The 19,424-nt window shown below is 42.0% G+C and overlaps 1 protein-coding gene across 2 annotated transcripts in view; it reads left to right on the top strand.

Moving 5' to 3' along the window:
- The window catches only part of GLI3 (GLI family zinc finger 3), a 203,432-nt gene that overhangs the window by 127,662 nt on the left and 56,346 nt on the right, over positions 1–19,424 (top strand). For both annotated transcript variants that reach the window (XM_052698982.1, XM_052698981.1), the window contains exons 5-6: positions 5,994–6,199; positions 12,967–13,113. In XM_052698982.1, the coding sequence (XP_052554942.1) occupies positions 5,994–6,199; positions 12,967–13,113 (353 nt within the window). The remainder of the gene's footprint in view (positions 1–5,993; positions 6,200–12,966; positions 13,114–19,424) is intronic.

Raw genomic sequence — 19,424 nt, 5'->3', positions numbered from 1 at the left:
AGCTGCTGCAGCCTGATTTAGGAAAGATCAACAGCCATGAATATACTTGTAACAGTGAGGAATAACTTGATCATTTGGTCTACTCACAGCTATAAGAGTCGTTCTTGCTTGAATTTTCAGGCTCATGCCTTACAGTCTTAGAGATGACAAGCTTTTTCTAGACATCTGTTGACTCTTGGTGCCAAAGGCCAGTCTGTCCAAAAACGTATGATATCAAACAAGAATAGTCATTTAACATGGGAAATGTTACCAGTGGGATTCAGCTATGTGCTTTAAAGTGGGATTGTCTACCTAGCAAGAAAGCACTTTCTACTGGTTTATCTCCCATGATCTGCTGGCAATTGCATGTATTAAAGTTTTGGGTGCAGCCCAAAGAAAAGAATTGTAGGCAATTTAATGAGTTTAACATTTTTCAGTTCTTCAAGAACTGAATTGAGCAGATATCAGAGAAATAGCATGGGTATCATTGGTATGAAAGTTATGCCATCAGTGTTTGCTCCGCATTGAATAACATGCCGTTAAATGATTAAATATCAAGGTTTGAACTTTGACACTTTCATAATATAACAAGATGGATGAAAAGGCAATAATAAATTAGGTTATGTTACAATATTTCATCCCTCTTCGTTGACAAGCTTTGTTCTGTGAGATAGATTATGTTCCATCTATAACTTCAGCTCAGTGTCATATTTACAGTGTTATAGTTACTAGTCACTTGCTGTTTTCAATATAAATGTATTTCTCAAGAGATTTGTGAAAGAGCCATTTAGTAACTTACCAGGACAAAACTTGGCATTACAATTTCTAGTCCTGGAGTTTTAGTTTAAGCAGGAAATGCTTAAATCACCGTGATTTTTTAATTTTTGTTTTAGGATAGGTTATGCTTAGAAGAGTTTTTTGCCTGATCACAACATAAAGCAATTTGGAAACAATTTGTGACAAATGGCTTCTGTAACACTAGACTAATTTCGTGATGTTGATCCAGACTTTCCTGTGGCACAGACCTTTGTGACTGTCCTGAGTGGCTTTAATCTGCTTCCAGCAAACATTGCTGCTGCAGTGCATTCTCTGACAAGCGTGGAAGTACTGTACTTTTCACAGTTGCAAGGGATGCAAATCCAGAGATTACATGCACTGTGTTGATACTGTGGCACGTTTTAGAGCAGTTTAAGGACTCCAAAGGAGCCCAGTGTGGGAACCTCCAGACCACAGTTGCTTCGAGTGGCCTCACCCAGGACTTCTGCTCATACCCAGAAGCTGAGCCCAGGGCCTTCAGTCCCTGCCTGAGCTGTGCTATGAGTGTGTCTGTCTCTGGCCTGCTCCTGGATGAGCCTGGAGCCTGCTCAAGAGATAGCTGTTCTACTGGATGGACTCATCTGAGCTGTGATGTAGCTTATCTCCAGTTCTGTCTTTGTCTCTGTCTCCTAATGCACCTTCACTTTGCTGTGTCTCAGACTGATGCTTTGTTCAGTTTTGTGGCCGGGAACGTAGGGAATGTCCTGTGCCTTCTCCAGCCTAACACATGGAGCTGAGATGGCAGCTTTTCATTGCACCCTACTGCGCCGGCGCTGAAGAGCAGAGACTGAAGCTGTTCTCCTGACTCATGCCCATGTGGCATTGAGCAGGCAGGGTGGCTGATGGGCTGTGTAGTCAGCCAGCCCTGTGTTTGCTTACCTACCTCTGGATTTTTGCCTGCACCCTGTTCCTAGCCTGAAAGCAGTATTTCACCTGCACAAATGAGCCTCCAATGAAAGGAATAGCATATCTGCTTGAATTCAGAGTTTCTGATCTTCTGCACTGAAAACTCGTCTCATGCTTGCGTACAAAAAGCAACCTAAAATGTGTGGTGTGAGAACCCCCTGCTCTCAGTGCTGATGTAAAGAAGTATGTGATCACTTCAGGACAATGCTAGGCAATGATCTGTGCGTGCAGATCTTTTTGAAATAAGTGTAAACTAGCTTGCTACATCAGCTTCTAGTATCCTAAAATTTCGCTCCCCCAATTAAGAAAGAGTTAAATGGTCTGAAAAGGGAATTGTACTTTGTTTAGTTTTTGTGATGGCTGAATTCCAAAGCAGCATTGGAATTGGTTGCTCTTGGCTGCACTGGTTGGTCTTTTTGTGAAGAGTTTGTCTGCTGCAGCTGCAAGCGACAGAACAAAATGACTCACCAATTTAATGAATAATAGCTGAATTCTTACATGCAGCTCACCTATAGTTCAGCAATGGTCAGAAATTAAAAAAAAAAAAAAGCAGTTTAGCAGTTTCATTCATTTTGTGCTTTCCCATGCATCTGATTCATGCAGCTGCTGAACTGGTGTGACCATGTGAGTTTTTAAGGCTCTGTAGACACCTGTGTAACATTCATCAAGACAAGTGTCATGACTAACGGGAAAAAAAAATATACCTGCTTGCCTTTACGCTGATCTCACTGCCTTGGCACTTGTGTGCTGTTCTCCTGGTGAGAACCTGAGAATCTGCAGAGCTTGAGAGTCTGGACAGGAGCAGGAGGAAGGTGGCAGAGTGCAGGTGGGTAGGCAGTGAGAAGGCAGGTACCGTTAGGTACAGCAGTTGTGTGGCATTCACAGTATTTCAGTGTGTTAGTGATGAAAAGGAAGGCAGTCTGGACAGAAGGGAGGAGACACCTTCACATCTAGCTCTGCTTTCTGCTGCTTCTCTTAATGTCTCTTATGCATCTGGAACGTAGGTGTAATCAGTGTTATTGAGCATTGAATAAAATCAGCCTGATGCCCCAAATGTAGGAACCTCCCTCATCAAATAATTGTTGGCAGTATCATAGGTATTTTATTAAATCTGAATTGAGTTTGCAGGATCTCTAGATGCAGACTTCTCTTTATGGGAAGCCTCAGTGCTCTAAATATGCAAGTCAGGAAAACACCTGTGTAGGAGAAAATGCAGAGCCTTCCCGTGGCTTACAAATGAGGCATACATTGACAAGCAGTGTAACTGAAGATGTACCTTACTTTTCTCATACTGAAGTCACTTTCTCTGAGTCCCATGTCGTAGCCTCAGACCCAGGCCAGGATTGAAACACATGTGAAATAAAAAGCCTGGGGGGAACTGCCACTCACATCTGGAGATTTGATTTGCTCGTCACTGACTGAGTGTCTGCAGAGCCAGACCTGGGCTGTAGCGTGTTACTTGTGCATGAAAATAGTCATTCTTCATTGGCGTGTAGGGAGGTTGCAATCTAAGATCAGATGCAATACTGGAAGGCAACAGCTAAGAGTAAGTCTGTTTGGCTGCACCCTTTCTAGAACTATTATTTTAATTTGAGGGAGGAAGTTAAACAATTCAAAAGATGTTCGTATTGAAGTTTATCATGAAGGGGAAGGAAGGGAAGGATATGTGATTTGTCTTTGAAGAAATCTGAGAGCCCAGGAAATGGGAGCTGAGAGTAGATGAAGGCAGGGGGAGAATGGAACTGTGAGGGAGATGAGGGTCCGAAAGCACAAAGGAATGAGAAAAGTACAGGTTAGAAGCACATAGAGAAGATAGCAACAAGTTAAAATCAGATGCTGGAGTGAGATTAGTAAACATTGTAGTCCAGAGCTTGGAATTTTATGTGGGATCTCGTGACTCCTTCTTTCTGTCTCTAGCTAATACTGCTTATATGCCTACTGCCTACTGCTGATTGATGTTACCCAAAGGAGTGTCCTTTCTGCAGCATCGCAGCATCCTCACAGGAGAGGAGAAGAGAGCAAGAGTTAGTGCAGAGGAGGCAAGAATCAAGTCCCAGTGTCCTTGGATGGCTCCCACTGGGTCTGAAGCAAGAGGCTGAGAACCCAACCCTTCCTCTTGCTCTTGCCATAGCAGCTTGCTCTGGCCAGTTGGAGAGTGAATCACTAGGGTAACACAGACCCAGCTTTCTTCAAAAGCTGTTTTCTGCCCTAAATGCACCACATAGCTCCAGGGCTCATGCCTGTCAACCCTCTGTTTGGTTTCAGAATGGTTTTTGAGCAGATATGAGCTTAGAGGAAATGATTTGTAGAGTGACCTACTGAGCTTACAAAGTTAGTTTCTTTGTTAAGGTTGAATTTGTTACGCTACAATATTTTCCTCGTCACTGAGATGGAAGGAAATTCACCCTGTAATGTGATACCCAGCTGTGGTATTTTAGCTTCCTACTTCACCATGAATTTTAAGGTTCCTGCATTCCACCCTCAGCATGGCAGGAAACTGCAAGACAGCTCATGCTTCATGGCTGCTCGAGTTCCACAGCACCAGCAAGAGTAAGGCTGTGTTTCCACCAAAGCTGTGTTTCCAAAGCACGGATGCTTCAAAAACATGCAGAGAAAACCTCTGTGAGGAAGGAAGGGCCTGTATTGCACAGTGGAGGGAAACTGCACCTGGTTTCTACTGCTGCATGTATTTTAAACATGATGAATGCTGAGCAGCCGGGCTTCTCGTGGGTATTTTACTGGATTGCCAAAGGAGCGATTCCACTGCTGATGCCTGTTGCTAACACAGCCAATGCAGCTTTGTAACAAGCTTTGGAGCAAGGAGATGTTGCTTACATCGCAAAAAGCCTTGTGAGGGCAAGAAACACACAAAAGGCAAATAAGGAAGGAAAAGGGGGAAGAGTGAGAAAAGCGCAACAGGAAGAATCTTTATTCCATAAGATTTTATGAGCCTCTGTGGCTTTTGCAGGGAAACGCATGTCCTGCTAGGAATGCATAACTTTGATCTCTGTTCCATTCATAAGCTGGTGTTTCTGAGCTGATAGCAGGGCAGAATTACCTCCCCTGTAAGATCATGTTCCATTGACCTTTTAGGTGATGACAGCTATCTCCATTGATCATGGTATATGTACGTTAAAAGAAAAAAGATACATTTCTTGTTTTATTATTCTTTGTAAGCTAGCAGCATCAAAGGAGCAGTCTGCTCTTGCTACTCCTACAGCTGCTGCCCAAGTCTGTGCTGTATATATATGCTAAATTAATTGGGAAAATAGGGACAAGAAAAGCCATTTAATTCAGATCAGCCAGTTGGACTACAGCAAGTGCGTGACGGGCTCAATCACTGATTTTTGCCAAAGAGCAAATCGGCAAGGGCAGGCACTCCAACCCCTGCTGATGAAATCTGAACTTCTTCCAGTGCCTGTGGAGTCTGGGTGCTGTGATAGAAGGGTCTCCATTGGTCGTCCTGATGCCGTCATACTGTCAGGGTGTGATGGTGGGGAAAGTTACAGCAGATTGCTTCTCTTGCGTCAGCTGTGAGCTCACTTTTCAGCCTTGGTTCATCACGGATTTGTACACGTGGACTGAGAAGGCTACACGTCTCTGTTTGTGCAGGTGATATAGTTAATTGCTTTGGGCTTGTTAAAGGCATCTGTCTCCTGTGCCATACTAAACGCCAACATATGCAGCAGTCTACCATTCCTTTGCCACTGAGTTTTCAGCGTCTTTCGTGGGAAGGGACGTGAACAAAAAGCTCCAAAGGCCCTGACTGTCTTAATGGCTCACAAAGTTTGGATGTTCCGAAATTATTTCTGTGCAGACATGCAGTCTTGCTGTTTAAAGAAGGGTAAGCTGGCAAATCAAGATAGTGGGCACTTTGTTTAACTCAAAACTTCTATCCAATAGACATGGTTATGAGATGAAAGTGATTCAGCATCTCAGTATGTCTTCGATGTTGAGGCATTAATTAATATCTGGTATACAGGATGCATATTTCACATAATTGAAGTGATTATCTGCTGCACTCCATGGGGAAAGGTTACTGAGGGATGTAAAGATTAATTCATATATAAGCTTGTTTTAAAACTGGCCAGAGAAATGTTGCTAATAATACGTACAGAGAAGAATTCATTTCCTTTCCTTTTTCTTTTTGGGCAGTCGAATTCTGTGGAAGCTACTACATGTGCAACACAATTGTTATTCTTCACGACAGAAGTATGTTACCTTTAAACTGTTTCTGTTTATCATATAGATAACTTGGCGTGTTTGTTTTCTTTTTTCCTTTTGTCTTCCAGGCCTTCTGCCTTATCTAGTAGCCCAACATATTCAGATCTTCCGTTCATTAGAATTTCCCCACACAGAAATCCCGCTGCGGCCTCAGAGTCTCCCTTCAGCACTCCTCACCCATACATTAACCCCTACATGGACTATATCCGCTCCCTGCACAGCAGCCCATCCCTGTCCATGATCTCAGCAGCCCGTGGACTCAGCCCAACAGACGGTAGGTTAAGACAGGCTTCCTGTTTTCTGTCATTGTAGCAACTTAAGTTATATTAATCTTGTCAACATTTTTCCCCCTCATTCAAAGCAGCTTCAGCAGATTTGTCAGACATATTCATTATGTCATAAATGTTTCAATACTTCATCAGCCTATCGTGGCTCATTTGTACATCTCACAAATGTTGAAACTTCAGGGGAAAAGAAAAAAAAAAAGCAGCCTTGTCTCGTTCAGAATTTAAGCTGGAAGAGTGGTGTATGGCTTGTGACATCTTTTGTTTGTGGAGCTGATCCTTGGTGTGATTCCTAGAAATCCTGTGTATCTGCACTGAATCTAGCTAGATTCTTTGTGAGGATAAATTAGCGTAGTTCCACTAAGTTATTCGGGTGCAAAAGGCTTGTTGATTCAAATAGTATTTTTTGATTGCGTAAAGCATGCTCTGATTTGGTAAATTTATCCCTTAGATTTATTTGAGTTTACTGCAGCCAATGATATGGCCAAATGAAACTGCTGTTAAAGTGGCTAATGATCAGGACAAGCCACCGTAGTTAAGTGGTGAGCATACTTGAAATGTTGATACTTCGGGTCTTAGTGTGAGCACAGCTATTGCTTTCTAGGTTATTTGGGCTGAAGTGAACCTCCGTTGTAGGTTTTGTTGTTACTTTGACACATTTTCTGTTCCTATTCCTGTTTCAGTGGGAATTTTGGCAAAGTGAGCAATGAACAGAATTGCGAATGGCCTCAGTCTGTTATCAGTAGGTTTTTCAATAATAAAGTAAGTAATTTGACATTTCAAAATCATAATATTTGATTAAGAGAAATAAAATAAAACACACCAGCAGACAACTATGTAGAGTGGAGATAATTAAATTCTTAGTGTAACAACGGGAAAAGTCTTCATGCTGGTATCTGCAGAGACTTACCAAACAGAGTTAAACTGCTCTTAGGTGAATTTGAAAAATGAGCAGTGCACCCTATCCAAATGGATAACTAATTAGTCCTCACTTACAAGAACATATACCTTTACAGTTAATCCATTAGTTATGGGTGCATATTCTTATGAGAATAAATTTTAATGACCTACTGTCAGTCAAGCTATATGGCATGCACATAAGACTTTTCTAGCAGCACTTTTGAGGTTGCATGAATCCTTACTAATTCTTTTAATTTTAACACAGATATTATCTTAATTTTAACACAGATATTATCTTAAAACTTAAACATATATATTCTGAACTAACAATTTGAATGCTTAGAAATACATGTTTTGACTCAGGGAGCTTTGGAACTTCTGATATAGGATAAACATAATATATCTGTTAAGTTAGTAAATATTTTGAAAAAAATATTGTTATTTCACCATTACTGTTTTTCTGTCTCACATCCAGTGAGATGCAGGTAGTGCAGTGCGTGGAGCCTTACAGAACTGTTCAGCTCACCTAAAAGCAGGCATTTAGGTTTTACTAGCTGAATCACAGAATCACAGAATGGCCTGGGGTTGGAAGGGACCTCAAGGACCACGAATCTCCAACCCCTCTGCCGCATGCAGGGTCACCAACCTCCACATTCAATACCAGACCAGGCTGCCCAGGACCCCATCCAACCTGGCCTTGGACGCCTCCAGGGATGGACGGGGCATCCTCAATCTCTCTGGTCAGCTGTTCCAGCACCTCACCACTCTCTCTGTAAAGAACATAGAATCATAGAATCATAGAATCACCAAGGTTGGAAAAGACCTACAAGATCACCCAGTCCAACCGTTCACCTATTCCCAATAGCTCCTACTAAACCATGTCCCTCAATACAACATCCAGCCTTTCCTTGAACACCCCCAGGGTCGGTGATTCCACCACCTCCCTGGGCATCCATTCCAGTGCCTGACCACCCTTTCTGAAAAGTAATACTTCCTCATGTCCAGCCTGAATCTCCCCTGCTGTAGCTTGAAACCATTCCCCCTGGTCCTATCACTGATGACACGAGAGAAGAGGCCGACCCCCAGCTCACTACAGCCTCCCTTCAGGAAGTTATAGAGAGCAGTGAGGTCTCCCCTGAGCCTCCTCTTCTCCAGGCTGAACATTCCCAGCTCCCTCAGCCTCTCCTCATATGGCCTGTGTTCCAGACCCCTCACCAGCTTTGTTGCCCTCCTTTGAACACGTTCCAGGACCTCAATATCTTTCTTGCAGTGAGGGGCCCAAAACTGGACACAGCACTCGAGGTGCGGCCTCACGAGTGCTGAATATAGGGGAAAACTCATCTGACATCCAACCTAAATCTTCCCTCCCTCAACTTAAAATCATTTCCCCTTGTCCTGCTAATCCCCTTGAATCTGAATCTCATTCGTAAGTCAGGGAAAATACAGGCCAGTCAGTCTCACCTTTTTCCTGGAAAGGCAGTGGAGCAACTTGTTCTGGATGCCATCTCCAAGCAATTGCAATAGAAGAAGGTTATCAGTTAGTAGTAGTCAGTATGGATTCATCAAGGGGGAATCGTGATTGACTAACCTCATAGCCTTCTGTGATGGCATCACTGGCTGGGCAGATGGGGGGAGAGCAGTGGATGTCATCTACCTTGACTTCAGCAAGGCTTTTTATGCTGCCTCCCATGACATCCTCATAACAGAACTGAGAAAGTGTGGGATAGATGAGTGGATGGTGAGGTGAGTTGAGAACTGGCTGATTGGCTGAGCTCATGGGGTGGTGATCAGCCACGCAGAGTCAGTTTGGAGACCTGTGACCAGCAGTATTCCCTAGGGATCAGTGCTGGGTCCGGTCTTGTTCAGTATCTTCATCGATGACCTTGACGAGGGGAAGGTGTCCACCCTCAGCAAATAGCTGACGATTCAAAGCTGGGAGGAGTGGCTGAGACACTGGAAGGCTGTACTGCCATTTCTGTAGGACCTGGACAGGCTGGAGAGCCGGTCAACAAGAAACCGGATGAGGTTTAACAAAAGCAAGTGTAGCGTCTTGCATCTGGGAAGGAATAATGGTGATACATGTAGCAGTACAGGTTGGAGGATGACCTGCTTCTCCATCTGTGGAGAAGGACCTGGGAGTCCTGGTGGACTGCAGGATGGCCATGAGTCAGCAGTGTGCCCTTGTGGCCAAGAAGGCCAAAGGGATCCTGGGGTGCTTTAAAAGGACCATGGCCAGCTGGTCAATGGAAGTGATCCTCCCCCTCTTCTCTGCCCTAGTCAGGCATCATTTGGAGTACTGCATCCAGTTCTGGGCTCCCCAGTACAAGAAAGACAGGGATCTGTTGGAGACAGTCCAGCAGAGGGCCACAAAGATGATAAAGGGCTTGGAGCATCTCCCCTAGGAGGAAAGACTGGGTGACCTGCGTCTGTTCAGCCTTGAGAAAAGAAGTCTGAGGCTGATTGATGTTTGTAAGTGTTATAAGTGTGGGAGACAAAGGGACATGGCCAATCTCTTTTCAGTGGTCTGTGGGGACAGGACAAGGGGAAATGGCCATAAAATGGAGCACAGGAAGTTCTGCACCAATATGAGAAGGAGCTTCTTCATGATGAGGGTGACACAGAATGGGCTGCCCAGGGAGGCTGTGGGTTCTCCTTTTCTGGAGATATTCAAGACCTGTCTGGTCACCCCCCTGTGCAGCCTGCTGTAGGGAGCCTGCTTTGCAGGGGGGTTGGACTCAATGTTCTCTAGAGGTCCCTTCCAGCCCCTATAATTCTGTGATTCTGTGATAACTACAATGTTGCTAAGAGCCACTTGTCTACAGATTAGGTGCTTGGTGTCAGTTGAAGTCTCTGGAGTATCTTACCTTGGCTCCAGCTGCCACCAGGTTAAGTCTATCTCATACCTGCCTGGCTTGTGTAGATGCCTTTGGTATCCAGAGGCTTTCAGAAGGCAGGAAACACTTAGATTTGCACAACACAGATTGATTTAGTGCTCATGAATGCTTTGGTTACTGACATTTTACTCGAGTTTAGCTTTTCATTAGTACAAGCTACACAAGTTATACATACTAGCTAAAGTTTTTTTCCTTGCTCATGAAAATACAGTAAAATAATGAAGGCATTGGAGATATTTCAGTAGAACAACATGCTTATAGAAAAACTGTTAAATCTATTCCCTGAAATCCATAGTTTGTCTTCTGGTTGGTGATATAGGCAGTAAAATAGCTTTTTTTTCCGATGTAGGTTCCTGGGATCAGATAGTCCAAATTATGGCTCGAGCACTGCTACAACAGAAATTAAAAATCCTATGATTTAAGGGGAGACTCACACATAGAGTACCATCAACGTAACGAATGTCACGGCTTACGTTGTATAGCATTTCAAAGTTGACAGCTTTGAAGTTGTTACTGTTCTTCTGAAAGTCCTACCAAGATTTCTCTTTCCACCCTAATTGCTTTAGGCCAATGTGATTAGGTCATTAGGTTCTATTGGACTCAGTCTGTCGACTCAGATCTGGGGATGGATAGGAGCCAAAGCAATCCGTAACATAACTAAGAGCAGTTTCACGTTCACCACAAGTCTTGCCAGCTGTAACTAATGACTGCCATAGCAGTAGTGATGGTAGAGTATCGTGTACCTTGTCACTTCACCTGGCTCAGCAGAACAGGGGGGCTGGGGTTGGCCAGAGATTCCTCTGAACAATACAGGTGTTCAGTGCAGGGCTAAGGACTGAGCCCATTATTACTGTTGTGTGAGTGCTGAAATGAAGCTCAGCGATGCCCACAAATGCAGAAGCACAGAAGGAGATTCCTCCTCTCGTAAAATGAAAGGAACAAAGCTGAAGCTACCCAGAAATAAACAGGAGAAAAATTCAGTGCTGCGATCCTTCCCGTTTACCCTTCATTTACCCTTCATGCGATACATCATTTATTAGGGTAATTTTTTATGTTTGAAGAAGGTAAGGAATGATCTTTAAAGAGCACCAGAGCATTTCTCAGCATATGGAACACTCTCTAATGCAATTATGAGCTTGCCATATTTTCTGCAGCAGTTCATTTTAAATTTTGCAGCCAATGTTATTGTTAGTTAACCCAGACGCTTATGTCAGAAAGCTCAGGAAGTGTGTTAAGCGTGTCTGGAAAGATATGGTGGTTGCCTGCTACTGTAAAACTTTAAAATCAGTGATTCAGTGTGAGTTACTCTTCTTTTGAGATTTGGTTTGAATGTTTTTCTTGCCATTTGACAGAAAGTGTTGGTGGATGAGGTAGATTATATTGAATTTGAAAATGAACTTGTAATTTGGAAAAAGTACTGACAATCTGTAAGTTCTCTCAGCTCAGTTTTTACGCCATTTCTGTTCTTGCTCAATGCACTTCTATTTTTTGAAAGTTTCCTGAAGTTGTCTGTGTTTTACATTGTAACATCAAGAACACTTTCTTCCATTCTCCTTGATAAAGGCAGGTAGCACACTTCAGAAGTGTGGCTATTGAATTAGCTCTTCTCCATATTTTCCTTCTTTTAGTACTAGTGTTGATACTTTGCCTCTCAAGTTTGCATTTGGAATCCAGTTCTCTAATGTAAGCATAAATTATCCTTTTTTTTTAATATATATATATATATTTTATTACTGTGTAAGAAAGAATATTCAGGTAAGTCGGTAATCCACAAAATTCAAGCTTGAAATCCTGTTTCCCTTCAGGATTTTGTTACTAGAATTAAAGAAAAATCTTAGTAGATACAGTGAAATGTTATGAAATGACATGGAAGAATATACAATCTGTCTGTTGTTGTGCAGCCTGTAACTTGAAAGTTTTTTAGGCAAATTTATGTACTGAAATACCACCTTCTGGTGAGCACGTGAAAGGAAATTTTAGCTGTTTTACAAGTGGGACAAGCAGAGATTGAAGAGAAAGTCTGCATAATGTGACAGGTCAGAACTGCTCATTTTATGAGTGCTTGTCACAGAAGCCCATGAAGTGACCCTCCAGAAGGCTGCTGAAATCACGTGATACTAAAATGGCATGGATTTTTGTGTTTGTCCATAGTTACCCATTAGTTGATGGTATACATGAAAACTACAAGGGAACGGAAAGCTCAGACATCGTTTTTACAGGAGAAAAGGGCTGATGCAAGTCACTGTCAGAATCATCACTGTGCTCAATAAGAGGCGTAGAACCTCTCTTGTCTGAGGCTGACTGAGCAGAAGTGTTTTTATGTTAAGTAAAAAGTACTTATGTATGAATTCTGAAGGATGGGATGCGTGCATTCACCAACTTCAGCTTGTCCTCCAAAAAAGACCTGCACTGTACATGGACAACAGATACCTGTCCTGCAAGCATGCTTTGTCCTTGTTTTTTCCTAAACTTACATGAACACTGTCATGGTGAGTGTAATTCTTCTGGTCCTCCAAGCAAAGACTCCAGAAACTTGAATGGTTATTGAAGCTGAGCCATGTTGTTACCTTAGGAATGGATTCCTTTGGGCCAAGGATGAGGTAAATGAGAATAAAACTCTAACAGGGTTTTCCTTCAGGTGGTTAGCTTTTTATGTGACTGAATAAATCATACACTAGCTAACATTGCTGTCAGCCTGTCACTTCTTGAATCACTTCATAATAAACTTAAAAAAATGAGGTCACAGAGCTCATTAATGCTTTACATCGTGCTGGTTTTTTGAATGGTGTCTTTGCAGTATCGTTGATTGTAACACACTGACCAGTGGTGGCATACTGCAGATGTTGCATTACGTTACAAAATAAACAAGCTGTTTTAGTAGCCAGAGAAGCCAGCAATATGATAAAACTTTCCTTTGCATTTACCTTACGTCATTAACGCTGCTTTTTATGTTGTGCTTTTAGCTCCCCATGCTGGCGTCAGTCCAGCTGAATATTACCATCAGATGGCTCTGTTGGCAGGCCAGCGCAGCCCTTACGCAGACATCATTCCTTCAGCTGCCACTGCTGGAGCAGGTGCTCTTCATATGGAGTATCTTCATGCCATGGATAGTAAGTGACATTTTCTAGAAATAAAGGTAGTCCTGCGAAGGGAATCATATGGATCATTCCTGTCTGGCCACAGAGGTCTCCATGCAGGAGTCAGCATAAGTCTCCTATTGAGGCTGGAGGACCTGAATGTTGGTTGCCAGATAAACAAGTGTTACATTAAGTCTGAAAAACTTTGAAAGAAAGCATGGCGAGGAACAGGACTGCTCCTGAATGTGGGTTGTCAATTTTATTTCCGCTATGCTTTGAGTGCTTTTGAAAAGGTCCTTTTCTATTCAGTCAGTAACTTACTTGCATCGTTAGGGTGAGTATTTCCCCTTCTGAGCTTTCTATTAATAAAAGGTTTGCTTATGTTTTCCCATTAGGAGAGCGTGTTCCCCTTAGAGAGCTAACATGCTTGCAATTCTGTATCATCGACTGATAGACTTTGAGACTGCTTACAAGATGAAGCAGATTGTTGAATTCTTAAGGATCCTGACTTAGTTTTCCCTAACATTAAGAGCATTCTTTACCCATTTCAGCATCTTTCAGATCTTCAGTCTGTCTCCTCTCTGGTGAAGGAGGAAAACAGAGCATCATATTCCAAATTGCTTGCTGCCACTTACTTGGATCAACCAGAAGTGTAATGCAGAGTAATTAGAAGATGCTTTCGTGCTTATTGGGATGAAATTAGTTCCTTCCAGAAGAGAAATAAAAAACAGCAACAACTAATCAAGCACTGATGACTCGTGCTCTCTTATACAGAGCAGTACAGCATTACACAGCATTACACCACCTTGTTGTCCAACTGTCCCACAGCTTCTTTAAACCTTTGTTAGCTTGTGGTTCCTTCTCACTTGTGTCCCACTGTTGGCTGCTTGCTATGCTTGCTGATCCAAGGAGTGTGGGAGTTAGGAGGTTCTTCTCTGAAAACACAGGAATATGGGTAGCTACCCCTCAGAACACATGCCTGGGAGCATGAAATAATGGATTGACCAGCAATCTTTACAAGATTGAGACATGACAGACTGCCATGGAACTGGCTGAGACAAACTATTTTGATTGTAATATCTTGATAGTGAAGGACTTTTTAATCCAGTTTATGAGTCTCATACTGCACTGGTAGTGTGCATATACTGCACTTGTTGCGTGCACAGTGATGATACAGTAAAGTAAAATACCCTGAACCCACATCAGGAACATTATAAACCCACACATGGAGTATTGACCAGAAATTAATGTGCAGGTTTTGGTGCTTAAAAGCTTAAGAATACTTTCTGGTTTGTATTTCAAGCGGAATAGGGCAGGATGGAAACTCTTTTTTTGCATAGTTCAGGTAATGTAAATCTGCTGCTGTGTTCAGTTGCAACGAAAAATCCCCAGATTTACAAATGGGCATTACTTCTTGAAGTTAAGAGATGTTCTGTACTTGCAATGTTTTTAGTTCCTACAAGGATGGAGTTTCTGAATGCCTGCAGTTAGCACTTTTATACTACTTATGTGGAAGCAAACAGAATTTAATGGACTAAAGAAAGATGGATAGATGTGTGCTGGAAAACCTGAGAAAATCAGAAGACATTGCAGTACAAATAGTGGGCCTGCATGTGTGAGTAGAGATTGTATATGCTGTAATCTCTGTAGAATTACAGTTTTGCATCCCAGAGCCTATTATCACTTCCCCTTCTTATTAAAGGGGAAGCGTATTGACCTTTGCCCATAACTTCAGCCCATTCATAAAATGTACCTAAGAATTTGCTCTAACATGAATGTTTGCTGTCCACAGCTTTAGCTGCAGTGCATTTGAAATGTGCTCTTTAATTTGTTTAGTGTTTGTTTTTAAAAATTAAGATCACACATCCGTAGTTCATTATAGCAGCAACTTTTCAATTAGGGATTATTTCAGAGTTAAAGACAAAAAAAATGTGTAATGGTATTATGCAAATGGGTTATTTTTAAACAGTAAATAGAGAATTAAAATAAGAACCAATCCTACTGAGGTCACTCAGCTCACCTTCTGTATTTGATGAGAATGTGTTTAGTCAGGCAATAGCTGCTTTTATCTAAATAGAGTATGAAGTTACCCTTTTACTTTGTAAAAACTAATTAAAAGTATCTTAACTTGCATGGTTATACAGTAAATTAATTGTCATTAAATAGGAATCTGAATGTCCTATCATTCATCATGCTATAGAAAACCCCTTTCTTCTTTGTCAGAGTTTTAGATTAGAAAAGAGAACAAAACAATTAGCAGGAAGCCAATATTAAGACTTTTTTTCCAACAGTAACAATGACCATGTTTGCATTTAATAACTAAGTACAGTGATGAATGCAAAGCAGTGACATTTGTTTGGGTCTTTCTTTTTAAGGGTTTATATGGTTATGTTAAAAGTACTCTTTGACCTTTGCCCAGTCTCGTCAAAGAACACAGATGAGAAATTGGTAGTTTCCCTCATTATCTGCTATCAAATTCTGAGCAAGCTCAGTCACTCAAAGACTCCTGCTCATTTATTCCACGCAACAACCAAATTGCAAGATATTGTTCTTATTTTCTGAAGCTAGTCCAAGTCTGTCTCTTAATTGTGTGTTTATACAGCATATAGCGCAGTAATTTGGCTGTGGTATAAATAATAATTCCAGCAACAGCATACACTACGCACAAAAGCTTCAAATGCAGTTTGCGCAGGTTTTGGCCTTTTGTTGTGCTGAAGACCGATTTCCAAGTGAGAACAGTTAACTGGAAAATTAAATGTTGCATAAGGAGTAGAAAGTTCTTGAAGCTCTGAACTTCAGTGTCCGTGAACCTTCTACAGTGTGTGCTGTGGGAGAGTAAGGCCAGGACCGTGTGTGCTCTGTTGACATGAGGCAGCAGTGTGCGCCTGCAGCCCACAAGGCCAGCTGTGTTCTGGGCTGCATTGAAAAGGGGCGGCCAGCAGGAGAGGGAGGTGATCGTCCCCCTCTGCTGGGCTCTTGTGAGGCCCCATCTGCAGCACTGATGTGGCTCTGGGCAGCCTGGGCTGCTGGTTGGCGACCTGCACACAGCAGGGGTTGGAACTGGATGAGCACTGTGCTCCTTTTCAACCCAGGGCATTCTATGATTCTGTGAGTGGACCACAATTCCCTTTGCTGCTGTAATGTTTTTCTGCTGTTTTGGTGCCCAGAATCCTTGAGTAGGTCCTTCCTGTCTTGAATAATCTTGAGGGTTCATGCATGTTAGCTGCAATATCAAAGTAACTAGGGGAAGATACTGACAGTAGCAATGACTGTGATTCATTGTTGTGGATGGAAAGATGCCAAAACTGTCTTTTAAACACTTAGAAAATTTCAGAAGTCACAGGTTTAGGGTTTGGTGTCTACCTATTTCCCTTGGAGAGTGAATTTTCCTGTGCTTCTATATTGTGTTTAGTAGAAGGTAAGCGTGTTCCTGAGGTTCCTAGATTCATTTACTGTCAATATTAATATCCTCACTCTGATTAGGCTTTGTCTCTCCATACTCAGAATGAACTTCCTATGTTCATAACCTTCAACAGAAACTATTGCTTTAGGTGAGTTCTAAGAAGTTTGATTTGAAGGGATGGAATAAAACAGGTTTGATGAAACTTGATTTAAAGAGATAGAATAAATGATATATGTCTGAAGATTGCCTTATAAATGATTAAGCAATGCTAAAAACTACAACTCAGAAATCAAATTCATGGGCAGATTTGCTGGATGGCATATTTCATTTTTGAAATTTATGATAGAGATAGATATCTGTTATTTTAGAATTGATCTCCATCCCAGGAATAAGGTCTTTTCTTTTGACACCTGCTGGGTTTTTTGTTGGCACACTCAAGTCTTTACTATCTACTGCTGGCTTCTTATAACTATATTGTCTACTCCGAAAAGGTGACATTCCTAAACCTTCACTCTCGGCTTCCATTTACATGCTTTGCCAAACTGATTTTTTTTTTTTCAGTACTTGCACAGGGGGAAATGGCTTTTCAGTGAATCACTGGTCCTGCATTTTTTGTTTTGAAGTATTTTATAAAGAGTGTGGAATGTAATGCTTCAGTGAGAGAATACAGTGAGCAGACAAACATCTCAAATTACTAAATAAATATTGAAGTGTTTGTGTTTAATATAAGTGCCTGGGCAAGGCTGAAAAGTTTGTTTTACTATTCAGAGTAATGTAAAAATAGCAATCTGTTCCTTTTCGTAGTAACAGACCAGCTAAGAATGATGTTATGCTAAATGAATGGTTTAGCAAACATTCTGCAGTGCAGTGGATGGACAGCTCATGCTTAAGACTTTTTAAGGATGTGAAACCTAATTACATGACGGAGATCAGAAAAAACAATAATTCCATTTAATTGTTTTCCTAGTGCTGAAAATCATGGCCTCCCCTGAAGCGAATCTCCTTCTCCTGTTGTCAGATCCTGTAGAGCTCTTGCTTGGCCTTGGCTGTCGGTTCCTGCTGTGAAGCAGGAATTTCCCCCTGTACGCAAGAAAGCCTTTGACCTTAGGAAACTGGCCCCATCCCAGGTAGATGGAAAGCCCTGTGAATTCCTGCATCTAGGTGGGGGCAGAACTGCACTGCCTCAGGGAGAAGACAAAGCCGGAGACTGCTGGATGGTGCAGCTAATGCCTGGGCTATCTGCCATCCAGGCACAGCATCTCATCACAGAAGAAGCAAAACCCAGATGTTGTCCCCTGCTTTTATCACCCAGTTTAGCTTCAAATGAAAGATATTCAGGTGTTGGTGTTGTTGTAACCACTCCACTTCTTTAATCAAACCTATGCACCCCTGTCTAGTCAGTTCGCATTTTGCAGGGTCCTGAGGAGTTCCCCAAGTGAGCATCAAGTACTCTGTAGTCGTACAGATTCAGAACAGAGCTTCTGATCTATAAGAACTAGCTTTTAAAAAATATTAGGTATGGAAACGCTCACTTGAAACTTCTTACGTGCTGCCATTAGCAGCACGCAGTGACTCTCAGCTGTAAATTCATTACACTAGGTCCTGCTTATCAAAAGAGTGGCAGCTGTGCTTGTCCCTTCTTAGTGTGCCTGCTGCCTTCTTGCTGGCACGGTGAGGTTTGTGCTAGAGGATTCATCTTTGTGTAATTACCTTCTCTGCCTGTCATATATAGCACACGGTTAGAGTAGCTGGTAATCGTCCATCATGTCTAAACAACATCTCACTTTGCTGGTCAGTGAATGTCTAGCAGGTCTTATTCCCTCTACTTGCTGCTTAACCAGAAACACCTGTACTTAGCCATCCCCTTGTAAAACAGCAGTAGCATAGTTTATTCACCTTTAAAGCACTCCAATTGTATGCTCAGCTCAGGCAAATTACATTCCCCCCATTGACTTCAGAGGATTTGTTCTAATTGATGCTGGCTGAACAGTCAGCAGATGAGAGTTGTGGGTGAAGGATGTGTCATTTTTGTTTTACCATAGCATGTATCTTGTATTTTCTTATTAAGTACATTGCAGTTTCTTATAGCTGCTTATCAGTGGTGGGTTTTATTTTGGCACAAATAAAACATCTCAACCTTTGAAAGATATGAAGGATACGAAGCACAGCACTAATGAAATATCAAGCAGACACTATAATAGCAAGCTTATAAAAAGGAGATAAAATAGATTGCATAAAATAAGTGTAGTAGCTCTAGGAAGAAATAAATGGCTATGCCTGAGTTTTAAATGATGAATCGAGAACATGAATTGAATCGAAAGGCTGAGCAGTATGGCTAAGGCCTCTTGCAGAGATGGTGTACAAAAGAAAAAAACAAAGCAACATCTTAACCAAATGCCAAAAAGAATTGACGGCCGTGTTAGCAGGTGAGGCAAAACCCAGCACAGCTTAGATGAAGACTGTAGGCAGAGATGTGCTCATGGAAGCACAGCAGCAATGCAGTGGCAGCTTTTAATGCCAGATAAAAATCTTGAACAGTGTACACAGAAAGAAGGGCAACACACTTATATGCATAAGGTAGGCATAATGGCAGATCGTAATCCAGCTGTGTCCTTGGGATTAGTCTAGTTGAAGTCCATCCCACTGGTTATTATTAGGCACGTGGACTTAAATACTCCATTGAGAGGTTGTCCAGAGCACCAAGAGATGAGCAAGAATCAAGAAAAGTAGATCCATAATGGAGGCTTGCTAATGTGTGTTAATTTCGAGTAAGTTACAGAGGAAATCAAGGAGTTGGAGAGAAGTAAAAATAAACATTAAACCAGGGACCTGCATGAGCCAAGCTGTCAGGATTGTTAGGACTGAGTCCTTTACTGCAGGTTAAAGGGATTAAAAAGGTAGAAGCTACAGTACTGTTAAAGGAGATAGTTCAGTACACAGG

The sequence above is a fragment of the Tympanuchus pallidicinctus genome, unplaced genomic scaffold (assembly GCF_026119805.1).
Source record: "Tympanuchus pallidicinctus isolate F22 unplaced genomic scaffold, pur_lepc_1.0 scaffold34, whole genome shotgun sequence".
Taxonomy (NCBI): Eukaryota; Metazoa; Chordata; class Aves; order Galliformes; family Phasianidae; genus Tympanuchus; species Tympanuchus pallidicinctus.
This window is presented reverse-complemented; position numbering and strand designations above follow the sequence as displayed.